This window comes from Mus caroli, chromosome 15 (genome assembly GCF_900094665.2).
Source record: "Mus caroli chromosome 15, CAROLI_EIJ_v1.1, whole genome shotgun sequence".
Classification (NCBI taxonomy): Eukaryota; Metazoa; Chordata; class Mammalia; order Rodentia; family Muridae; genus Mus; species Mus caroli.
This window is the reverse complement of record NC_034584.1, coordinates 21,261,034-21,279,701: the sequence shown is the minus strand read 5'-3', so window position 1 is coordinate 21,279,701 and position 18,668 is coordinate 21,261,034. Positions and strand designations below refer to the sequence as shown.

Here is an 18,668-nt window from a genome sequence, read left to right as displayed (position 1 = left end):
CCATTCTTCAGCACGTTCGTATCTACTTAGTATGTTTGGGATTGTATCATGTTAGAACATTTAATCCTTTTAAAATTGATGTTTAAATTGGGGTCTTGAGTTTCATTTTAAAAATAATAATGATTTTGGGTGAGGGATTTGGACAGCTTTCCTAATAACCTCTAAAACTGCCCTAAACATACTTCTGTCATTTTGTTATGAGAAGTGATGTTCTCAGCCTCAACTTTAATAAAATAAAAATACTGTCAGCTCGGAAAAACCCTGAGGACATTCCATATCTGGAGTCACACAGTCAGGAGTGGCCGAGAGCGGCCTGCCTTCAGTATATTTCCAGGTGGGCACTGTATGCTCATCTCACAAACGTATTTCCAAATAAACTCAGATTGACAAGACCAAGAATCACGTGGCAGAATCCCCAAATATCTTAAGGCTCCCAGCATCCCAGTGTCATGGTCCGTAGATATAGCATGGACTTGGTTTTTATATCTTTTATGATACAAAAAAGAATCACTACCAATCTAACACAAATGCCACCCAAATACTGTACATGTAGTACTGTTCCATTGAGAAACACACACTGGAAAAAATTAATCCTTAAGGACAATGAGGAGGGACACCCAGAATATGATCTGAAATCTAATCAGAGCAAATGATAAAATATAAATAAAGCCAAGAAAAGTGCCATGAACCCCATATGTCTGAATCGTTTATACTGTGATGAAATCCTTCCCACACCAGAGGCCTCCTGCAGACTCCTCAGCCTGCCTTCTCTTCCTCTGTCCTAACGGACACCATCTCCTCCTTCAGGGAGAGGTCAGATGCCCAGAGCTGTCTCCCACTCCCACTGTGAGCACACCTGTCTCTACGGTGTTCTCCGTCCCCGAGGAAATGGTGAGCCCCTTCCGGTCCACTCCTCATAGGTGAACAACACTCTTGCTCTCTCTTGCTCCCTTCTCTACAAACTGCACTCTGCTTCAGAGCACCCACTCAGACATCCGGGATTTTGCAGAATAACCAGAGAGTGCTAGGGGGAAACACAGAAAGCTCGCAGAGATGCAGGTCATGCTGCATCTGACTAAGCGCTGACTCAAGAGGCTTGGCTGCCTTGGGATGCTAAGCAAGGAAAGACATCGACTTTGCAGCATGTCAGCCACAAACTTACTGAAAGTCGAGGACACCTGTGGCATCTGCTGAGGTTCACTTCCTGATTTGGGAATGGCACCTTCTTGCCGTGTCCCCACATGGTGGGAGAAGAGAAAGAGCTCCATGAAGCCTCTCTTGTAGGGGCTCTAGTCCTATCCACCACAGCTCTTCCTTCAGTGACCCCATGGCCCTCCACAGTCCCTGAGAATCATGTGTAATTTGGAGGACAGAAGCATTCAGAGATAGTGGGGGGAAAGGATTTCTAAGGCTACTAGAACTCCCCCAGTGACCAAGTCAGGAATAGTCTGAGATTAAATCACACAGGGACCCAGAAATATAGAGCCACTGTAGCAAGGAGGAGATAAATGAGAGAGAATCGTAAACCCTACATACACACACACACACCACCCTCTTCAAGTCTGTGCTCCTTAGATCTCTGTGGAAACTGATGCTGAACAAACCAGGGATGCTAATCAAAGGGGGTCTCACTCTCACTCCTGGCCTCTGTTAGCTTCTCAGGAGAAATGTAAACCTGGAACTGACCCCAAGACACTTCTTTTAGTCACCCCACTTGGTGACACTGACTTCCTCAGCACCTTCCCTGTGACATCATTCCCAACAAATGCTCCCCAGAACTTTCACACACTCCTAAACCTGCAAGAGCCAAACTGCAACAAGCCCAGCTATGCACTTCCACTCGGCCCAAACCTCCAGCATGAGTCCTTGGATCTGACCCAGAGCCACCTATGTAAGGAACTGCCTAGGAAGTCACAGGCCCACAAGATTCAAAATCCCCCAGACCGGACAGAACCCCTAACGGGGTACACCCCCAATGACCCTCAAGTTGATAACTGACATTCCCAGCCACTTGGGGTCATCTAACCCCACTTCGCACCATCAAATGAATCAACCCTCTCAGAATTTAAACCCTCTGTTTTAGCTGAATCCATTTCGCCTTTCCCACCTACACTGAAAGCACCTTCATCCAGCCTTCTCCCTCCCCTATCAAGCATTCTCCAGCGGTATCCTTGCTGGTCACCATTTCCCTGGCTCTTGCTCACCTAATTCACATGGAGACTGAATGGACAGCTGGTGAGCAGAATCTGGTAGGATTACAGCATAAAGTTCTAAGCTACAGGCACACTTTCTCTCCCTAAAGAAAAGGAAGAACGTGCTAGGCCTGGTGGCACGAGGCTTTACTTCCAGCTAGTTAAGAGGTAAGGTAGGAGGGTCACAAGTTCAAGGCTAGGCTGGGCAACTAATTGAGATCGTGTCTCAAATTTTTTTTTAAAGGTCTGGATATATCTTTCAGCATTAGAGCACTTGGCTAGCCTGTGTGTGTGCTACAGCAGCTAGGCTCTGTCCCTCGTGCTGTGACGTAAGGAATGGGTGAGGATAGTCCAATAACAACCTCTTCATAAACTGACGTCCCAAACATCCTCCTTCCAGCCAGCACATAAAGCTACCCGAGCCCCCATTTCTGTCTCTTTCCCTATAGGAAGACATTCAAGACCGCTGCTGTGTTCTGTTTCCATATACCAACTCAGAAGTCAAAAAACAATAGCAGGTCAACTGCACCTTTTACGTACTGATCAACCTGTGCCCCTCACCCTCAATCCCAATACCCTCTTCTCTTGGTCTATTTTGTTACTCTAACTGAATAACCACGGATAGAAGAATTTTTGAAGAGTAAGATATTGCTCGGCTGTGCTTCTGGTGGCAGGGAAGCCCAGGAACATGACGCCATCACCAGGTGAGGGCCTCTTGCTGCAGTGTAATATGACAGCAAGCACACCAGCTCTGGGCTGCCTTCCCTTTGGGGGTGGGGGGGGGGGTCTTGCACTATGACGTCACCTAACCCTAACTGCCACCTCTTCAAGTTTCTACTTACAAATCCCATTAAGATAAATTTGAGGATTACATTTCCAGCATGTAGAATTTTTAGGGGATACTCTAAAAGCCTGGAATCTTTTTATCCACCGGCTAAAAACTCCTACTGCTTCTTTTCTGGCTCCTGTGTGACAGCTTAACATTTACAGCATAACCCATCTCACACATAGTCAGTAACTTGCTTCCCTCCTCATCCCCAACCCCCCAGGGGATCAGACCATGTCTGTGTCATCAACCCATTCCCAGCAGCAAGAATAATGACACACCTCATTTACTTGTACTCATTTGGATCAATTGCGCAGCCTGAGAACATTTGTGCACAGAACAAGGTAAAAAGACAGACAAGCTGAGGTAAAGTGATTAGCTAAATCCGTGCAAAAATCACCGAAACTGACTTAAGAGGCTGTTCTGAGTGAGGTTCATGGCTGCCACAGCGTAGAGGCAGTCTGATTGGTTTAAAAATAAATAAATAAGCACCAAGCTGCTGAGATCAGCCCTGCTTTTGCTGGTACTGAGCCTCCGAAGCGGCCTCACAAAGACGTACTGTGTCCATCAGGAAGCCATTGCTCAAGAAATATTTGCTGAAGGCTTGCTATCTAAAGGGCTATAGCTGTTTGCAATGGACTGAGTCCTCGCTATTTTGAAGGCATCTTTCAAAGCAGCTCTCCCATACTGGGGCTAGAGGAAAACCGTTCAGCTTATGTAGAACCACACATCTTCTACACATCTACCTTTCAGATCCTCTACTGCTTCAGGTATACCATATCATCCTTCCAACTCCCCCAGTCACATCCCTGGGGGGTCCAGGTAACCCCCCTCCCTTACCCAGTCTGCAAGCACCTAGAGCTCACGCCTTCTTCATTCCTGGTTTACCTATGGTAAAAGCTCCTGGCATTAACCTCACTTGTAAAATCGGACTCCTTCTTTTAAACCTATGAAACACACTACACAAAGCCTGCACTGGCATTGCCAGACTACACAGATCTGCACTTTGCCCTAAGCTATAAAGTCCTGGAGACTATGACATGCAACTCAGAACCAGGATGGGCTGTTTGGTTCAACTTGGTGAACCAGCAGTGCCTTCCCCAGGAGAAGGAACCCTCTCAGGGGCAAGTGTAGCCCTTGGACTTGTGCTCCATCCCTGGACCCTGCATCAGACTGAACATACGCTCAGCTGTGTCTTCTGGTAACCCAGGTCAAAGAGAAATATAATTCTTTCTTTCTATTGTTGTGGTAAAACACCACAATCAAGGCAGCTTATGGAAGCATTTATTTGGGCACATGTGCCAAGGGTTAGAGTCTCTCACAGTGGAGTGAGGCGTGGCTGCAGTGGGAAACTGAGGGCTCACATCTTGAACCATAAACCAGAAGCAGAGAGGGCACAGCTGGAATAGCCCCAGGTGTGACATGCCTTATCCTACAAAGTCACACCTTCTAAGTCTCTCTCAAACAGCACCATCAACTGGGACCAACTCTTCAAATGTCTGAGACTATGGGGAACATTTCTTATTCAAGCCAGCACAAAGGATGAACAAGGAATTTTGTTTTTTGTTTTTTGTTTGTTTTTGTTTTGTTTTTTGTTTTTTCGAGACAGGGTTTCTCTGTGTAGCCCTGGTTGTCCTGGAGCTCACTCTGTAGACCAGGCTGGCCTCAAACTCAGAAATCCACCTGCCTCTGGCTCCCAAGTGCTAGGATTAAAGGTGTGCGCCACCACTGCCTGGAAAACAAGGAATTTTGACTCAATGCATTAGTAAGGTAAAAAAATAATTCTAACAGATGCAAAAACAACCATTGACCTTCCAACAGCAGTGTCTTTATTCTGTCCTGGAATCACTAACTGTAATTACATAATATTGGAAAGTATGATCTGAGTTTTCTTGCAGTGTTCTTTTAAGCAATGGATGCTGAGTTTATGGAAACGGATATGCTTCATGACTCATTCTTATACTTATCGTCAAGAACTGTGCATCCAACAGGATGGCCATTAACCACACGCGACACTTCACATTTAAACTAAAGATAAATAAAACTTCATTTATCGAGGACCCGAGGAGATGGCTCAATAGGTAAAGTGCTGGTGATGCAAACACGAGGACCCGAGTTCAATCCCCAGCACCCACAGAAAAAGCCAGGCATAGTGGTGGTTGCTCATCACCCCAGTTCTAGGGGACAGGGACAGGCAAAGCAGCTCCTAGGAACTCAACAGCAGCCAATCTAACTAAAATGGCAAGCTCCTGGTTCAGTGTGACACCCTGTCTCAAGAACTAAGAGAGTACCAGAGGAAGGCACCCAGTGTTGACTTCTGATGTCCACATATAACCTCACAGGTGACTGTGGGTCCATGTTCTGGCCCCACCATTGAGGGTGTGGGACATGCCATGGGGAGACGAACCAAAGGGAACTTGGCTGTACTTATCCCAGGCAGCCACCATCAGAGTTAGGCTATAGGGAAGCACTGAGACACTGCTCAGGGGGTGAGAAAACTCAGTCTGAGATGAGGGGGGCCAAAGATGGGCTTCCCTGACTCCCAGACCTTCAGTCACCGCTGGGGTGTCACACAGAGGAATCAGGAATGAAAGATCAAGGGTGATGAACCCATGACAAGGCCAGGGCCATTGGAGGACCACAGGCTGAGGACAGTGACTAGCCCGGGACAGAGGAATGGGAACTCCAGCTTAGCTCATCAGTAGTGAAAGCAGTGGTGGTTGTCTGGAAGCACAAAGGCTTCTACCGGAGACTCAGGCTGCCAGTCTGTAGGCGAAGGTCTTCTCCATGCTCCTCCACAGCAGTTCTCAACAAGACACAGTCCACGTTTGTCCATAACATTTATTGACTGCTCATCATAGAAAAATGGATGTGTACCAACTTCTCAGGATGGACCAGAGATTAAATCCCTTTTGCAGGGAGGAATATCTGGGAAGGAAAGCTTATTGGCTAAACCTGAGGGCCTCTGAGTACCTCATTAGCAAGGAGAACTCTGTCTGGGCCTACAGTGACAGATGTGGAGAGTGTGGCACACGCTCCCAGCCAGGAATCCAGTAGGGAGCAGGGAGGCTCCGACCGTCTCAGGTGTGTACCTGAGTTTGGGGGTCTCAGACCTGCTCTACCTTACCAAGTTTCTTGGATGGTCCATTGTCCCACAGCCCCTCCTTCCCTTTTTATAAAAGAGAGGTGTCATTGGAGTGACTGTCTCTAATGTTATTTTGTAGTGAAACTTTTAGGTAGGGTGGAAGTATCAAAATAAAACACAACATAAGCCAGAGGGGTAATACAACATAAGGGTCCACTGTACTACAGGTGACTGCATGATACACACACACACACAGAGAGAGAGAGAGAGAGAGAGAGAGGGAGAGAGAAGCACACATGCATATACCATACACATAAGAAAAGCACTGAGTCACTCCAGTCCAATGGTTCTCAACCTACCTAACACTGGGACCCTTTAATTTCAGTTCCTCATGTTGTGGTGACCCCCAACCATAAAATTATCTCCTTGCTACTTTGCAACTGTAATTTGCTACTATTATGAATAGTAATGTAAATACCTGTATTTTCCAATCATCTCAGGCGACCCCTATGAAAGGGTTGTCCGATGCAAAGGTGTTGCAAAACAGCTTTCCTATCCATATTTCAGGTGTCCCTGAGAACCTGCTGCTCACTGCAATGGGCAGGGCAAGTGTAGACCAATTTCCCTCATGGCAAATTCTCCTACTGAACAGTGCATAGGCAATCATTCTTGGTAGTTAAGTCCCTTTTTGTGTAAGATGGGGATGATATGCATATTAATAAGATGTAAATGAAGTGCTAGAAATGAAAGTATCTTATAATAATTATAATCGCCAAACTTTGACAGGTCACCAAAGTCGTCGTTTTCCTGCTGCTATAGGTGGGACTGGGATGCTGGTGGCTACAGTGCAGCCACTGGTGACTGCAGATATCACCAAGGGGCTCACCAAGGTGCAGCCAGTAGCCCCAGGTTAGGATGCGCACTAGCTGGAGTCAGCCAGCAATAGAAATGGTATCTTATAGAGAAGAGGACTCACAACTCCAGAAAGTGCTCAAACCCGACGCTACGCAAACCTGAATGTGTACCCAGTAACCTGGAGAGCTGGAGAAGCCCACCTCTAGGGATGCTGGGTAGGGAGGCTTGGGGAGGGCTGGGTATCGGCATGGCTGTCCAGGAGAAAACGCTGCTGCTAGCGCATGCTCATGCTGCAAGCTAGGAAACCATCAGAGCAGGGGGGAGGGCATGCTTGACACCAAGTGGGAGGTTGGAATGTGCCACTTTCTGAACCAACGCCACAGAAGGCACTCCAAGGACACTCAGTGGGACCCATCAGCATTCCAGAATGTACCCAAGGTGCTTCAAAAGTCCAAGGGCCCAAGGTCCCCTGCGAGCTATGTCCCTGTGTAGCCGTCTCAAGAATAGCCATTGACTGCATTTTAATGGTTCCACAGATAGAAGGAAATACCTTCACATAGTGCGAGACATGAAGAACAACTCCTCTACATAGACTTTTAGATGCCTTGGTCACCAATGGTGAGTTGAAAGCTTGATCGGAGCCACTTTTTAAGATGCAGAGACACGTGATTCAAAAGAGGGGCTGTGTTAATAGTTATAATATTTCAGAATCATGTCCGGGAAGGAGACTTGAAAGAAGAGCATTTTGCTCCACTCCTTCCTCATGCAAGGCCACTGCATGAGTCTATAAGAAAGTCCAGATTACCACTTACTACTTCCTTCCCAGACTTGTTCCTGAGCTTTCCAATAACTTTAATAGTCCTAAAAAATAATGGGCAAGCATGAAAATTCTTCATAGGAATATCACCTTGCAAGTGGTGAAGCCAATATGTGACACACTCCTCCAAAATAGCATAGCACTCAGCAATAAAAATAATAATAATAAATAAGTAAATAAATAAATAAAAATGAACCATGCACCAGATGCCTTCGATCTCCACACTCAGAAGGCCGAGGTAGATGGATCTTTGCGAGTCTGAGGTCAGCCTGGTCTACAGAGCTAGTCCCAGGTCAGCCAGGGCTACACACAAAAAATATTCTGTCTCAAATAAAAACAAAACACCAAATAACTGATGCACACGGCAGGAATGAAGTTTAAAACTTGATGCAAACTCAGTAACATCAGGCACAAAAAACAGCATGCCATATGCTATCGTCACATGGACTTTAGGAAAGGAGACTGATGTCATATTAAAATAGATCAGATCCTGAACGAGGACTGACAGGAAACAGACCTAAATGCCTTGTGGTGGTTTGAATGAGAATGGGCCCCTTAGGTTCATATAAATATCTGGGCCATAGTTGATGGAACTATTTAGGAAGAATTAGGAGGTGTGGCCTTGTCGGGGTGTGGCCTTGCTAGAGGTGTGGCCTTGTTGAAGGAGGTCCTAGGAGTGGGATTTGAGGTTTCAGAGCCTAAGTCAGTTTCACCAAGCTCTCTCTGCCTTGTTTACTTGTTGACCAGATATAAGCTCTCAGCTACTGCTCCAGCACCAAGCCTGCCTGCCTGCCTGCTGCCACGCTCCCCACCGTGATGGTCATGGATTCTAGCCCTCTGGAACAGAGAGCCCCCAAACTAAATGCTTTCTTTTATGAGTTGCCTTGGTCATTGTACTGGCTAGTTTTGTGTCAACTTGACACAGGCTGGAGTTATCACAAAAAAAGGAGCTTCAGTTGGGGAAATGCCTCCATGAGATCCAACTGTAAGGCATTTTCTCAATTAGTGATCAAGGGGGAAAGGCCCCTTGTGGGAGGGGCCATCTCTGGGCTGGTAATCTTGGTTCTATAAGAGAACAGGCTGAGCAAGCCAGGGGAAGCAAGCCAGTAAAGAACATCCCTCCATGGCCTCTGCATCAGCGCCTGCTTCCTGACCTGCTTGAGTTCCAGTCTTGACTTCCTTGGTGATAAACAGCAGTATGGAATTGTCGCTGAATAAACCCTTTCCTCCCCAATTTGCTTCTTGGTCATGATGTTTGTGCAGGAATAGAAACCCTGACTTAGACAGTCATGGTGTTAATTGTCACAGCAAAAGCGAAGTAACTAAGACACAAGGTGAGAGAATTCTTTAAGTCTTGATTGCCATTGTGATCACATATATATGAACACACATATACGGAGATACACACATGTACATATTCTTATATTCATACAATATCTTCTTTTTAGTGTAAATTAAAAAAACTGATTCTTTAAAACTGCTGGGCATGGTGGCACACGCCTTTAATCCCAGCACTCGGGAGGCAGAGGCAGGCGGATTTCTGAGTTCAAGGCCAACCTGGTCTACAGAGTGAGTTTCAGGACAGCCAGAGCTATACAGAGAAACCCTGTTTCGGGGGGAAAAAAAGTATTCAGCTGAAAATACAGCCCTTGCTAAGGACCTAAGTTGGGTTCCCAGCACACACCTAAGGTGGCACACAATCTCCTGTAACTCTAGCTCCACGGGATCCTGTGACCTGGCCTTCACAGGCACATGTAGTCACATGCACAAAAAAAAAAAAAAAAAAAAAAAAAAAAAAAGCCTTACACACACACACACACGCACACAATTAGAAATTAAAACATTAATCTTTTAAAAAGTAAACTGTCATTTCTGTTTTACCAGGTTCACTTCAAGCTGAGTTTAAAACTGTAAAACACTAGCTGCCCTTATGAGAAGGCTCAGTGCATGGCACGGGGAAGATTTCTAAAATGCTTATCCCTTTTTGCTTTTTTAATCGTTGAAATTATGAAGTTATATTAGTTATTTTTAAAAATTAAGGAAAGGAATATTGGAAATGTGTTCCTTGTACGTTAAATGAGTAAGACCGTGTATTCTGACGCCTGGTATAGTCAGTCCCAGGACTACTGAACTGTGGGCCAGTTTGTTACCATTGTGGAAACCTTGATTCTAAAGACTGGAATTCTATGCAGCCAACATTTAATCTTACTTCACCATGAAATGACTAAACATCTATTTTTGGCACTTCTTCACGTGCTAGCATTTTTCTTATGTATATCATATATAAGAACATATATGCATGTTTGACTAAAGAACACTATGGTTGCGGTCTTATCTCCTGAGTGTGCGTCATTAAAATCAGTCTTCTTTACTTCCACACACATCTTTCAACTTTAAATTAAGTCAGTCTGCAACACTGCAAGACCCAGCCACCTTGCCTGTCACTCTGTGCTTCTTTTATCCCAAACTACATTTGTAAAGTTAATCTGCAATGACCCATTGTTTATCTTCACTGCTGTGCAGCTGTCTGTGGTGGTTTGAATAGCTTTTACCCCCCACAGACTCGTGTGTTTGAAAGCTTGGCCTGCTGAAAGTGGCACTATTAGGAGGTATGGCCGTGTTGGAGGAGGTGTGGCCTTGTTAGAGGAGGTGTGGCCTTGTTGGAGGAGGTGTGGCCTTGTTGGAGGAGGTGTGTCACTGTGTAAACAGGCTTTGAGAGTGCCTAGTGTTCAAGATCTGCCCAATGCAGAAGAGAGCCTCCTCCTGGAAGCCTTCAGATCAAGATGTAGAACTCTCTTGCAGTATCATGTCTCCCTTCAAGCTGCCATGCTTCCCACCATAGTGATAATGGACTGAACCTCTGAAACTGTAAGCCAGCCCCAATTAAATCTTTGTAAGAGTTCTCATGGTCATCGTGTCTCTTCACAGCAATGAACTGTCTATGGTAGGAATAAGTGACCACCGATTTATTTATCCATTTTAATATTTATGCACATTTCATGGGACATCTTTTAATAGTCCTTAAAGAAAAATTAAGTTCAAACATAAAAAAATAGCATTTCTGGCAAGCACTGCCCCAAATATATCCCCACAGCACCTTGTCAACCTCATTGGCATTTTACTCCCTAGGTGCTTTTCTCTACCAGACTAACTTATAGATGAAATACTGAGTATGCCTTTAAAGATGTCTTTCTTTACTGGGTATATTCCCAGCCCAAGATCTACTAAAACTACTTCTGCTCATCAAGGCCCAGTTTCGGCCCAATCCATGAAGACCCTAAGTCTCTCCCATCCACAATGACGCTGTCCCAGCCAGACCATCGCAAAGTGAATTATCCTTCCTCAAAATGTCCATCCAAACATTTGCTGAATATATACTAGAGATAATCCAACCTGCTGGCACCTGTTTCAATCCCCGCTTTCCAATGCACAGAACTACTGTTCTAGATCATGGGCCAAGTATTCCGTGTCAAAATTCCTGAGTCAAATTCAAAATCCTGAAAGCCATTATTAGCACCAGGTATTACATTTATGCAAGCTGTATATTTACAAAATTAACTTCCACAACACTGGAACAGCAGCAATGATCAATGAAGCGCCCATTGCTTATGCTAAAATCAGGGTTTTTTGTTTGTTTGTTTATTTGTTCTTGAGTTAGGGTCGAATTCTACAGCCCATTATGTTTTTAATATATTGATTTATTCATATTTTTTTCATAGAAAACAAAAGCATTAGCATTCCCAGGACCCAGAAAATTAAAGAACCAACTGAGGTCATCTCTAACCAGGAAGGAATGATGGCTCACACCTGGGCTCAGTGCTTAGGCAGTTGAGGCTGGAGGATGATCTTGACTTTGAGACCAGTTGGGTAACAGAGTAATAACCTGTTTTTATGGTGGCTCATGTCTTTAATCCCAGCACTCAGGAGACAAAGGCAGGTGGATCTCTATGAGTTGGAAACCAGCCTGTTCTACAAAGCAAATTCCTGGACAGACAGGGCTACACAGTAAAATACTGATGGGGGGCTGGGGCTGGGGAGAAAGAAGGAATGAAAACAAAGATAGGCTCATTTGAGAAGATATAAACTAGCTTGCCTTTTTTTTTTTTTAAGTTTTAGGCTTTAAGCAGCATATTTTAAGTTCAGAGAAACAAATAAGGAAGATCTCAAAACCAGTCATGCATCAATTTAAAAAAGTCTTAAAGTCCAATGGATTATAGCACAAAAGCAGCAATTGCTTCAGGATTCTGAGAGCAGGATGGTTCTCTGTCAGAGGAAATGCATGCGTGGAATTCAGCTACTGCAAATAGGAAAAAGAAAACAAGTAAGATCCTAACCAGGTTCAACCTGTGGCCACTGTTTGTCTTCCCACCAGAGTGATAACTAAGACAGGCAGGAGAGAATACTAAATATACTTTTTAATTATTTATACAAAAAAATCATTCCAACAATGGTTCTGAAAGACTACGTCATAGGGAGGCTAGAGAGGTGGCTCAGTCAGGAATGTGCCTGTCACATCAGCAATCAGATCTTTAGCACCACATACAAGCCAGGCATGGCAGTGTGTGTCTATAAAGCCAACATGAAGGGCTAGAGACAGGCAGATCCCCGAGTCTCAGTGACCAACCAACCCAGCCACGTGTATGAGCTCCAGGGTTAGTGAGAAAGCTTGTTGGAAAAAAACTAACGAGAGCAATTAAAGAGGCCCTCTGACCTCTACTACATGCACACACACAGCTGTAGAACAGAACATAATATCTCTGTCTCACACACACACACACATATCACAAGAAAAATGTTTGCAACTCTTTACATTAATTATGTAAAATCCGTCATATACAAAGAGCTCCAGTAAGTCAATAAGAAGATCCACGTCTAAAGGGAAGAAACAACCAGAGTTGTTGTTATAGATAAATAGGCACTGCAGAGAAAAGATAATCACAGTGTCCTGGAACACAAGAAAAGCATTCAGTCTTAGACAAATGCAAATTTAAAACCATCCCAGAGTACCCTTTCCCCTTACTAGATTTACAAGAGAAAAACACTTTTCAGAAGCTTCTTGGCAAAAGCAGAGAGGAGCAAGCTGTCACACCCACTGCCGGGGAGCAAAGAATCTGGTAGAATCCCAACAGCAGTATGGCGGCCATACCCACAATACAGTGACAGCCATGAAAATGCAAGGGCACATGCCCTCTGACCCAACTGTTTTTCTTGTGGGACTCACCCTTTAAACGGTTTCATAATATGTACAAAATGACACACACTACAAGACTCAGCTATCACACTCAAAATGTGCATGCTCCAAACTACAGCTGAGCCTCCTTGGGGAGGTTCAACACTCTTGGAAAGGAATTCTATGCGTTGAAAACACAACGAGTACTCAGCAAGGCGCCCACCCTTAAACGAGGAATCCTTAGTGTGCCAGCCCACAGTCTACACCACACACAGAACGTCTGCTGAAACAGGCACCATCCAAAAAAAAAAAAACCAACTCTGAGAGCTAGCAGCCCCTGTGGCCTCTGGGAGGAAGCTGAGAAGCCGAGATGGGCGTGGGAAAGAGATTTTCAAAGGGAGAAGATTTTCAAAGTGTTTACATTTTTGTACCTTCAAGCTTCAGAACTGTGGTGTTTTTAAGTAAATAAAACTTTAAAACCTAAAACAGGCTGCTAATTAGTAAATCATTGAAACCCAGCCCTAAGACTTGGTATCCTGCCTAGCTCACTATGATATAACCTCTTCATTTAAAGGCTACGGTAACTTTACAACAGGATAGAGACCTGGGATAAACTCCAGAAACAGCAAGACTGAGAGACCCAAAGCTAATTAACATCCACAGACAGCAACAAGACACAGCTCGTTTTCAGAGTAAACCAAGACCAGCGGGGAGCTGAAGAAAATCCTTCACGTTGCTCAAGTTATTAATCTAGAAAAAAAAAAAATAACAGGCTACGTCTCTTTTTATGCATTTATTTATTTCCCAACTTTGGGGTTAAGAAACCTACGTCCTGTAAATGGGTACTTGTTAGGGAAACTGCTTATTCGGAACTTCGAGGGCCCTGTTTGTTATGAAGACACTTAGCAAACAAAGGTTTTTCTTCACCCTTGATGAACTAGTACCAGACGATAAGGCGCATGGTTCCGTGATGGAGCCAGAAGCTGCCTGATGCTTACCTATGCAGAACACTTTCTGGTGAGGCAAACCTGTTGATTGGGGGCTACTCAAAGAAAATCCCTCCCCTATTCCCTCTGGAGTTTCTCTGAAATTACTAGGCCCCCCCCCACCCTCTCACCTCCACCCCACCCCCACCTCCACCCCACCCCCACAGCTGTGCAATCTTGGGGCGGGGCGATGTACCTAATCCACCTGTTTGTTTACCTCCTGCTTTCTCATCTGGGATCTAAGACAGTAAACCCTACCCTCCAGGGGAAAGAAAAACAAATCATTCACTACCCATCTCTGGTGGCCCACGAAGGCAGCAGCATATAGAGTGTACCTAAGGTGGCCCAGATATGCCTCCGCGGGTGCAAAAATTAATTCAAGCCCTCGGGCCTCTGAACCCCCCATACTTGAAAGTACAGGTCAAGACCTGAGAGTTAACAATACCAGGGCCGAAGTTTTCAAGAGCTCTGGACCATCCCTAGATACAGGAGCTCACGTGGGTCAGCTGACCATCATCACCTCCCCTTGGAGACTGGACACCCGCAGCAAGGGTGACAGCCACTCACAGGGAAGTGCGTCTAGAGGAAAGTTGAAGTGGGTGACTACCTGTTTCAGACAGGTGACCAAGCAAGTGGGACCAGGCTTCACTTCCACCGCAGCGGCCCCCGCAACCCCCCCAGCCAGGCCACATCCGGCCATGGGCGCCCCAAGGTGACCTGCCCTCTGGGGCGCCCCCACCCAGCCCGAGCGCTCACCAGAACAGCAGGTTGGCACCCAGGAAGGCGAGCAGGCTGCGCAGCGGCCTCTTCCAGCTCAGGAGCTCGTCGGCGCGCCAGCCCAGCCACAGCACGGGTTCCCCGAGCAGCCAGGTCAGGGCGGCGGCCACCCTGCGGGCGGCCTCCTCCACCTGCGGCCCCGCGCCCTCCGGCCCTGCCTCCTCCCCGGGAACCCCAGGCCGCGGCGGCTGCTCCTCGGTAGCCGGGCATCCTTGTGTGGCGTGCTCCTCGGGCGCCGGGCTCGCCATCTTCAGCGGTGTTTTGCTGGCGGGGACGGGGATGGGGACAGGGACAGGGAGGGAGGCGGGCGGGTGGGCGGGCACGCGCGCGCGCGCGCCTGGCGGTGAGCGTCGGGAGAGCAGCGGAGACAACGGGGGACCGGTCGGGGCGCAGGGTGCGCACCGCGGGGTGCTGGCGGCTGGGTGCCTTGTGACGTCAGGCCTGGCCGCGCCGGGAAAGAGGGTGCGGTCAAGTTCGTGTAGGGGCGGGGCCGCCCTGGGTCTGGCTGCACATCCTGGGCTCCGATCCGTGGGTGCTAGCTGGGCGGCGTCCCTGGAGAGCCGGGGACCAACGAAAATACTTCCTCTTCCCTTCCAGCTGAGGGGGCCAGGTAGAGGACTCGCCCCCAAGGGGAGTCTGGGCTTTGGATTTTAAAAGGGGTAGGTGGTGCATTCTCACTTTCTCCAACCAGAGCAGACAGTCGTCCATCCTTTAGTATTGAAGAAAATAGCCGGGTGCTCCTGGCCATGTATTTTAGCACTTAGGACTCAGCCCTTGTCCAGGTCCCTTGCAGGAACACCCTGCCTAACTGTGTCAGATAGAAACGCTGACTTGGAAAAGGAAGAAAAGCACATTTGGAGTCAAGGAAGAACCGGTTAGGCCCTCTGATTTTAAGAGTGAGGACCCGCCAGACCACAGGGCACACGCTGGTGAAAATCGCTTCCAGTTAAGTGAGTTGTTCTTTGCAGAATGTCAGTGCGCTGATCAGGAAGCAGAGAAGGCAGAGGGTGGCCTGTGGCCTGCCTCTGCTAGTGTGCCAAGCTTTAGAGGTGTTTGTTTCAGTAGATCCGTTGTGCCTGTCACAGGGCGGCCTTAGAGGTGAAGAATACCAGAGCTCCCCATGTGGTTCTCCTGGTTGTGGGAAAAACTAAAGGACTGCTGTGCATGTCCAGTCTCTGTTCGTTTCTCTAGAATGAAATCCCCTCCTGCAATCATGAGAGTCAGGGGTACCTGGTATCCTCTGGGCATGCTCTGTATCCAGCCTGCATTCACGGGATGAATTTGGTGCGTTCTCAAAGCAACGAGAGACTACCGCCCCTGGGTTAAAGTTCGAAATGCTAATCCAGAGGGCTTCTGTGTCTATGTATGTAAACATTTATTTACACATTACAGGCTAGACGTGGGCAGTTATCTAAATGAATGTTGTATTTGAAGGAATCACAAGTCTAGGGTTCACACAAAAGTTGGTTGACCACCCACTGTGTGCCTGGTACACTGCTGGGTCCTGTGGATGTGACTTCTACCTGCAAGAGACTCACAGTCCAAAAGGTATCACTTACAATTGATAAACGCTGTGATGGAAATCCTCAGTGCCAAGAGATTTCTCTTTTAAACTGCATCCAAAAATCAGGTTTAAGAAGGGTTTGGGATGTAGCTCCTGACTTGTTAAAGCTCAGAGACTCGCGGTGGGCGTGGCCAGAGGGAACAGCGCTCTCTGTTGGGAGTTCTGCTTGGGAAAAGGTCACGTGAGTTGCAGGTATAGATCAGTCATTGTTTTTTCTTCAAGGACATTGTTACTCTGCAATGACAACTTGCCATCCAGGTGACAGCTCCATGCAGAGAGGTTCTGGAAGCAAGGAAAAGGCAGTGTGGGAACAATTCAGTCATCCTTCCCACCCAAAGAACTTTGTCCAAGGTGGGACCTTCTTGGCCTTGGTGGAGGAGCTTGGGGTGGATAAAGATGCTTTTTGATGTGATTTGGGCTTTGTTTAGTACTTGACAGGGACATGAGCTGAGGACGCAGGGCGGTGGGATTGTAGAACTGGTGTCCCTGTGGTCCAAACCCAGGACTGATAAACTTTCAGGAACGAGTTTACAAGATTCTTCGAGTTCCTCCTCCCCCTGAATTCTAATTATCGTTGTCTGGATCTGTGGATGCAGTAAAAGCTGCTGGCAAGGGAGTCACCAAAAAGCTACCCTCTGGCTGCTATGGGTGATTTCCATCTTCATTGTCTCCCTTTAATGATGAATCTTTCCAGAATAGCTCTGATTTCTGTTTTTCTCTTTTTTTATGGTTTTTTTCTTTTTTCTTTTTTTTCTTTCTTTTAGCTCTGATTTCTGAAGGCTTTTCTTCTCCCCCCCCCCCCAATAACTATAGAGAAAAGGCTGCTTAGACAAAGACTGGATTAATCCCTCTATCCCTATGTCCTCCTTTACTTCTGACCTCTAATAATTACTGAAAACTTGTGGAATGCAAGCAGACACTGGTAGAGACACATAAATTGGTATTACTGAGTAGTTACTCTCTGCCTAATTATCTTTGTGATGCCCACGTAATTTATTCAGCCCTGAGCACAGAAAACTAATGTTGGGTGGAAGCTGTAAAGTAAGTCTTGTTCCCTGCTTGCAGCAACTTGGATATGGTGCATGGCTTTAATCTCAGCACTTGGGAGGCAGAGGCAGAAACAGATGCAGGCAGATTTCTGTGAGTTCAAGTCCAACCTGGTCTACATGGCAAGCTCTAATCTAGCCAAAGCTATACAGTGAGACCCTGACTCAAATAATTAAAAACAAGTCTTGTGGGTTTTTTTTTTTAATTTAAGACTCTTGTTTGATTTTGGCAATTTTGGGGGGGGGAATAGAGTCATGAATACTAATGAGCTACATAATTAGACAATATATATCAGAAAAGGACAAAGAAGCCAGAAAGCTACCCCCTCCCAAATATGAAAGAGAGGGAAAAATTGTAGCTACTGGATGGGTTAAAAAAAAAGAACAATTCAGGTTTTGCAGACACCACTGTCGCTTTTTGATGCTTGCTGCAGCCATGGTCAACCCCACCGTGTTCTTCGACATCATGGCCGATCACGAACCCTTGGGCTGCATCTCCTTCGAGCTGTTTGCAGACAAAGTTCCAAAGACAGCAGAAAACTTTCGAGTTCTGGGCACTGGAGAGAAAGGATTTGGCTATAAGGGTTCCTCCTTTCACAGAATTATTCCAGGATTCATGTGCCAGGGTGGTGACTTCACACACCATAATGGCACTGGTAGCAGGTCCATCTACGGGGAGAAATTTGAGGATGAGAACTTCATCCTGAAGCACACAGGTCCTGGCACCTTGTCCATGGCAAATGCTGGACCAATACAAATGGTTCCCAGTCTTTTATCTGCACTGCCAAGACTGAATAGCTGGAAGGCAAGCATGTGGTCTTTGGGAAGGTGAAAGAAGGCATGAACATTGTGGAAGCCATGGAGAGTTTTGGGTCCAGGAATGGCAAGACCAGCAAGAAGATCACCATTTCTGACTGTGGACAACTCTAATTTCTTTTGACTTGTGGGCGTTTTACCCATCAAACCATTCCTTCTGTAGCTCAGGAGAGCGTCCCTACCCCATCTATTCACAATATCCTGTAATCTGCTCTCACTGAAGTTCTTTGGGTTCCATATTTTCCTCATTCCCCTTCAAGTCTAGCTGGATTGCAAAGTTAAGTTTATAATTATGAATAAAAACTAAATAAGAAAAAAGGAACAATTCAGAAACCAACAGGTCTTGAAAAGGCTAGCATTAAGCACAGAGGGACTCTTGTTTTTCTCTTCTAAAAGTAGGTAGAAATTTTGTTACAGAAGACAAAGGGAATAAGTAACTTCCCATGAAGAGAGAGAGTCTCATTAGGCAGAATCAAGTTGAGTCACAGGAGAGCCAGAAACACACCAGCAAGACCTTGCACACACACGCACGAA

The 18,668-nt window shown here is 46.2% G+C and overlaps 1 protein-coding gene and 1 pseudogene across 1 annotated transcript in view; one reads left to right on the top strand and one right to left on the bottom strand.

Annotated features, from left to right (window-relative positions):
* Retreg1 (reticulophagy regulator 1) overlaps nt 1-15,011 on the bottom strand; it is a 130,223-nt gene extending 115,212 nt beyond the window's left edge. The window contains exon 1 of the mRNA XM_021183635.2: nt 14,688-15,011. Coding sequence (XP_021039294.1) covers nt 14,688-14,956 — 269 coding nt within the window. The 5' untranslated portion in view covers nt 14,957-15,011. The remainder of the gene's footprint in view (nt 1-14,687) is intronic.
* Nucleotides 15,012-17,754: 2,743 nt separating this feature from the next.
* On the top strand, nt 17,755-18,445 carry LOC110310872 (annotated as a pseudogene).
* The last annotated feature ends 223 nt before the right edge of the window (nt 18,446-18,668 follow it).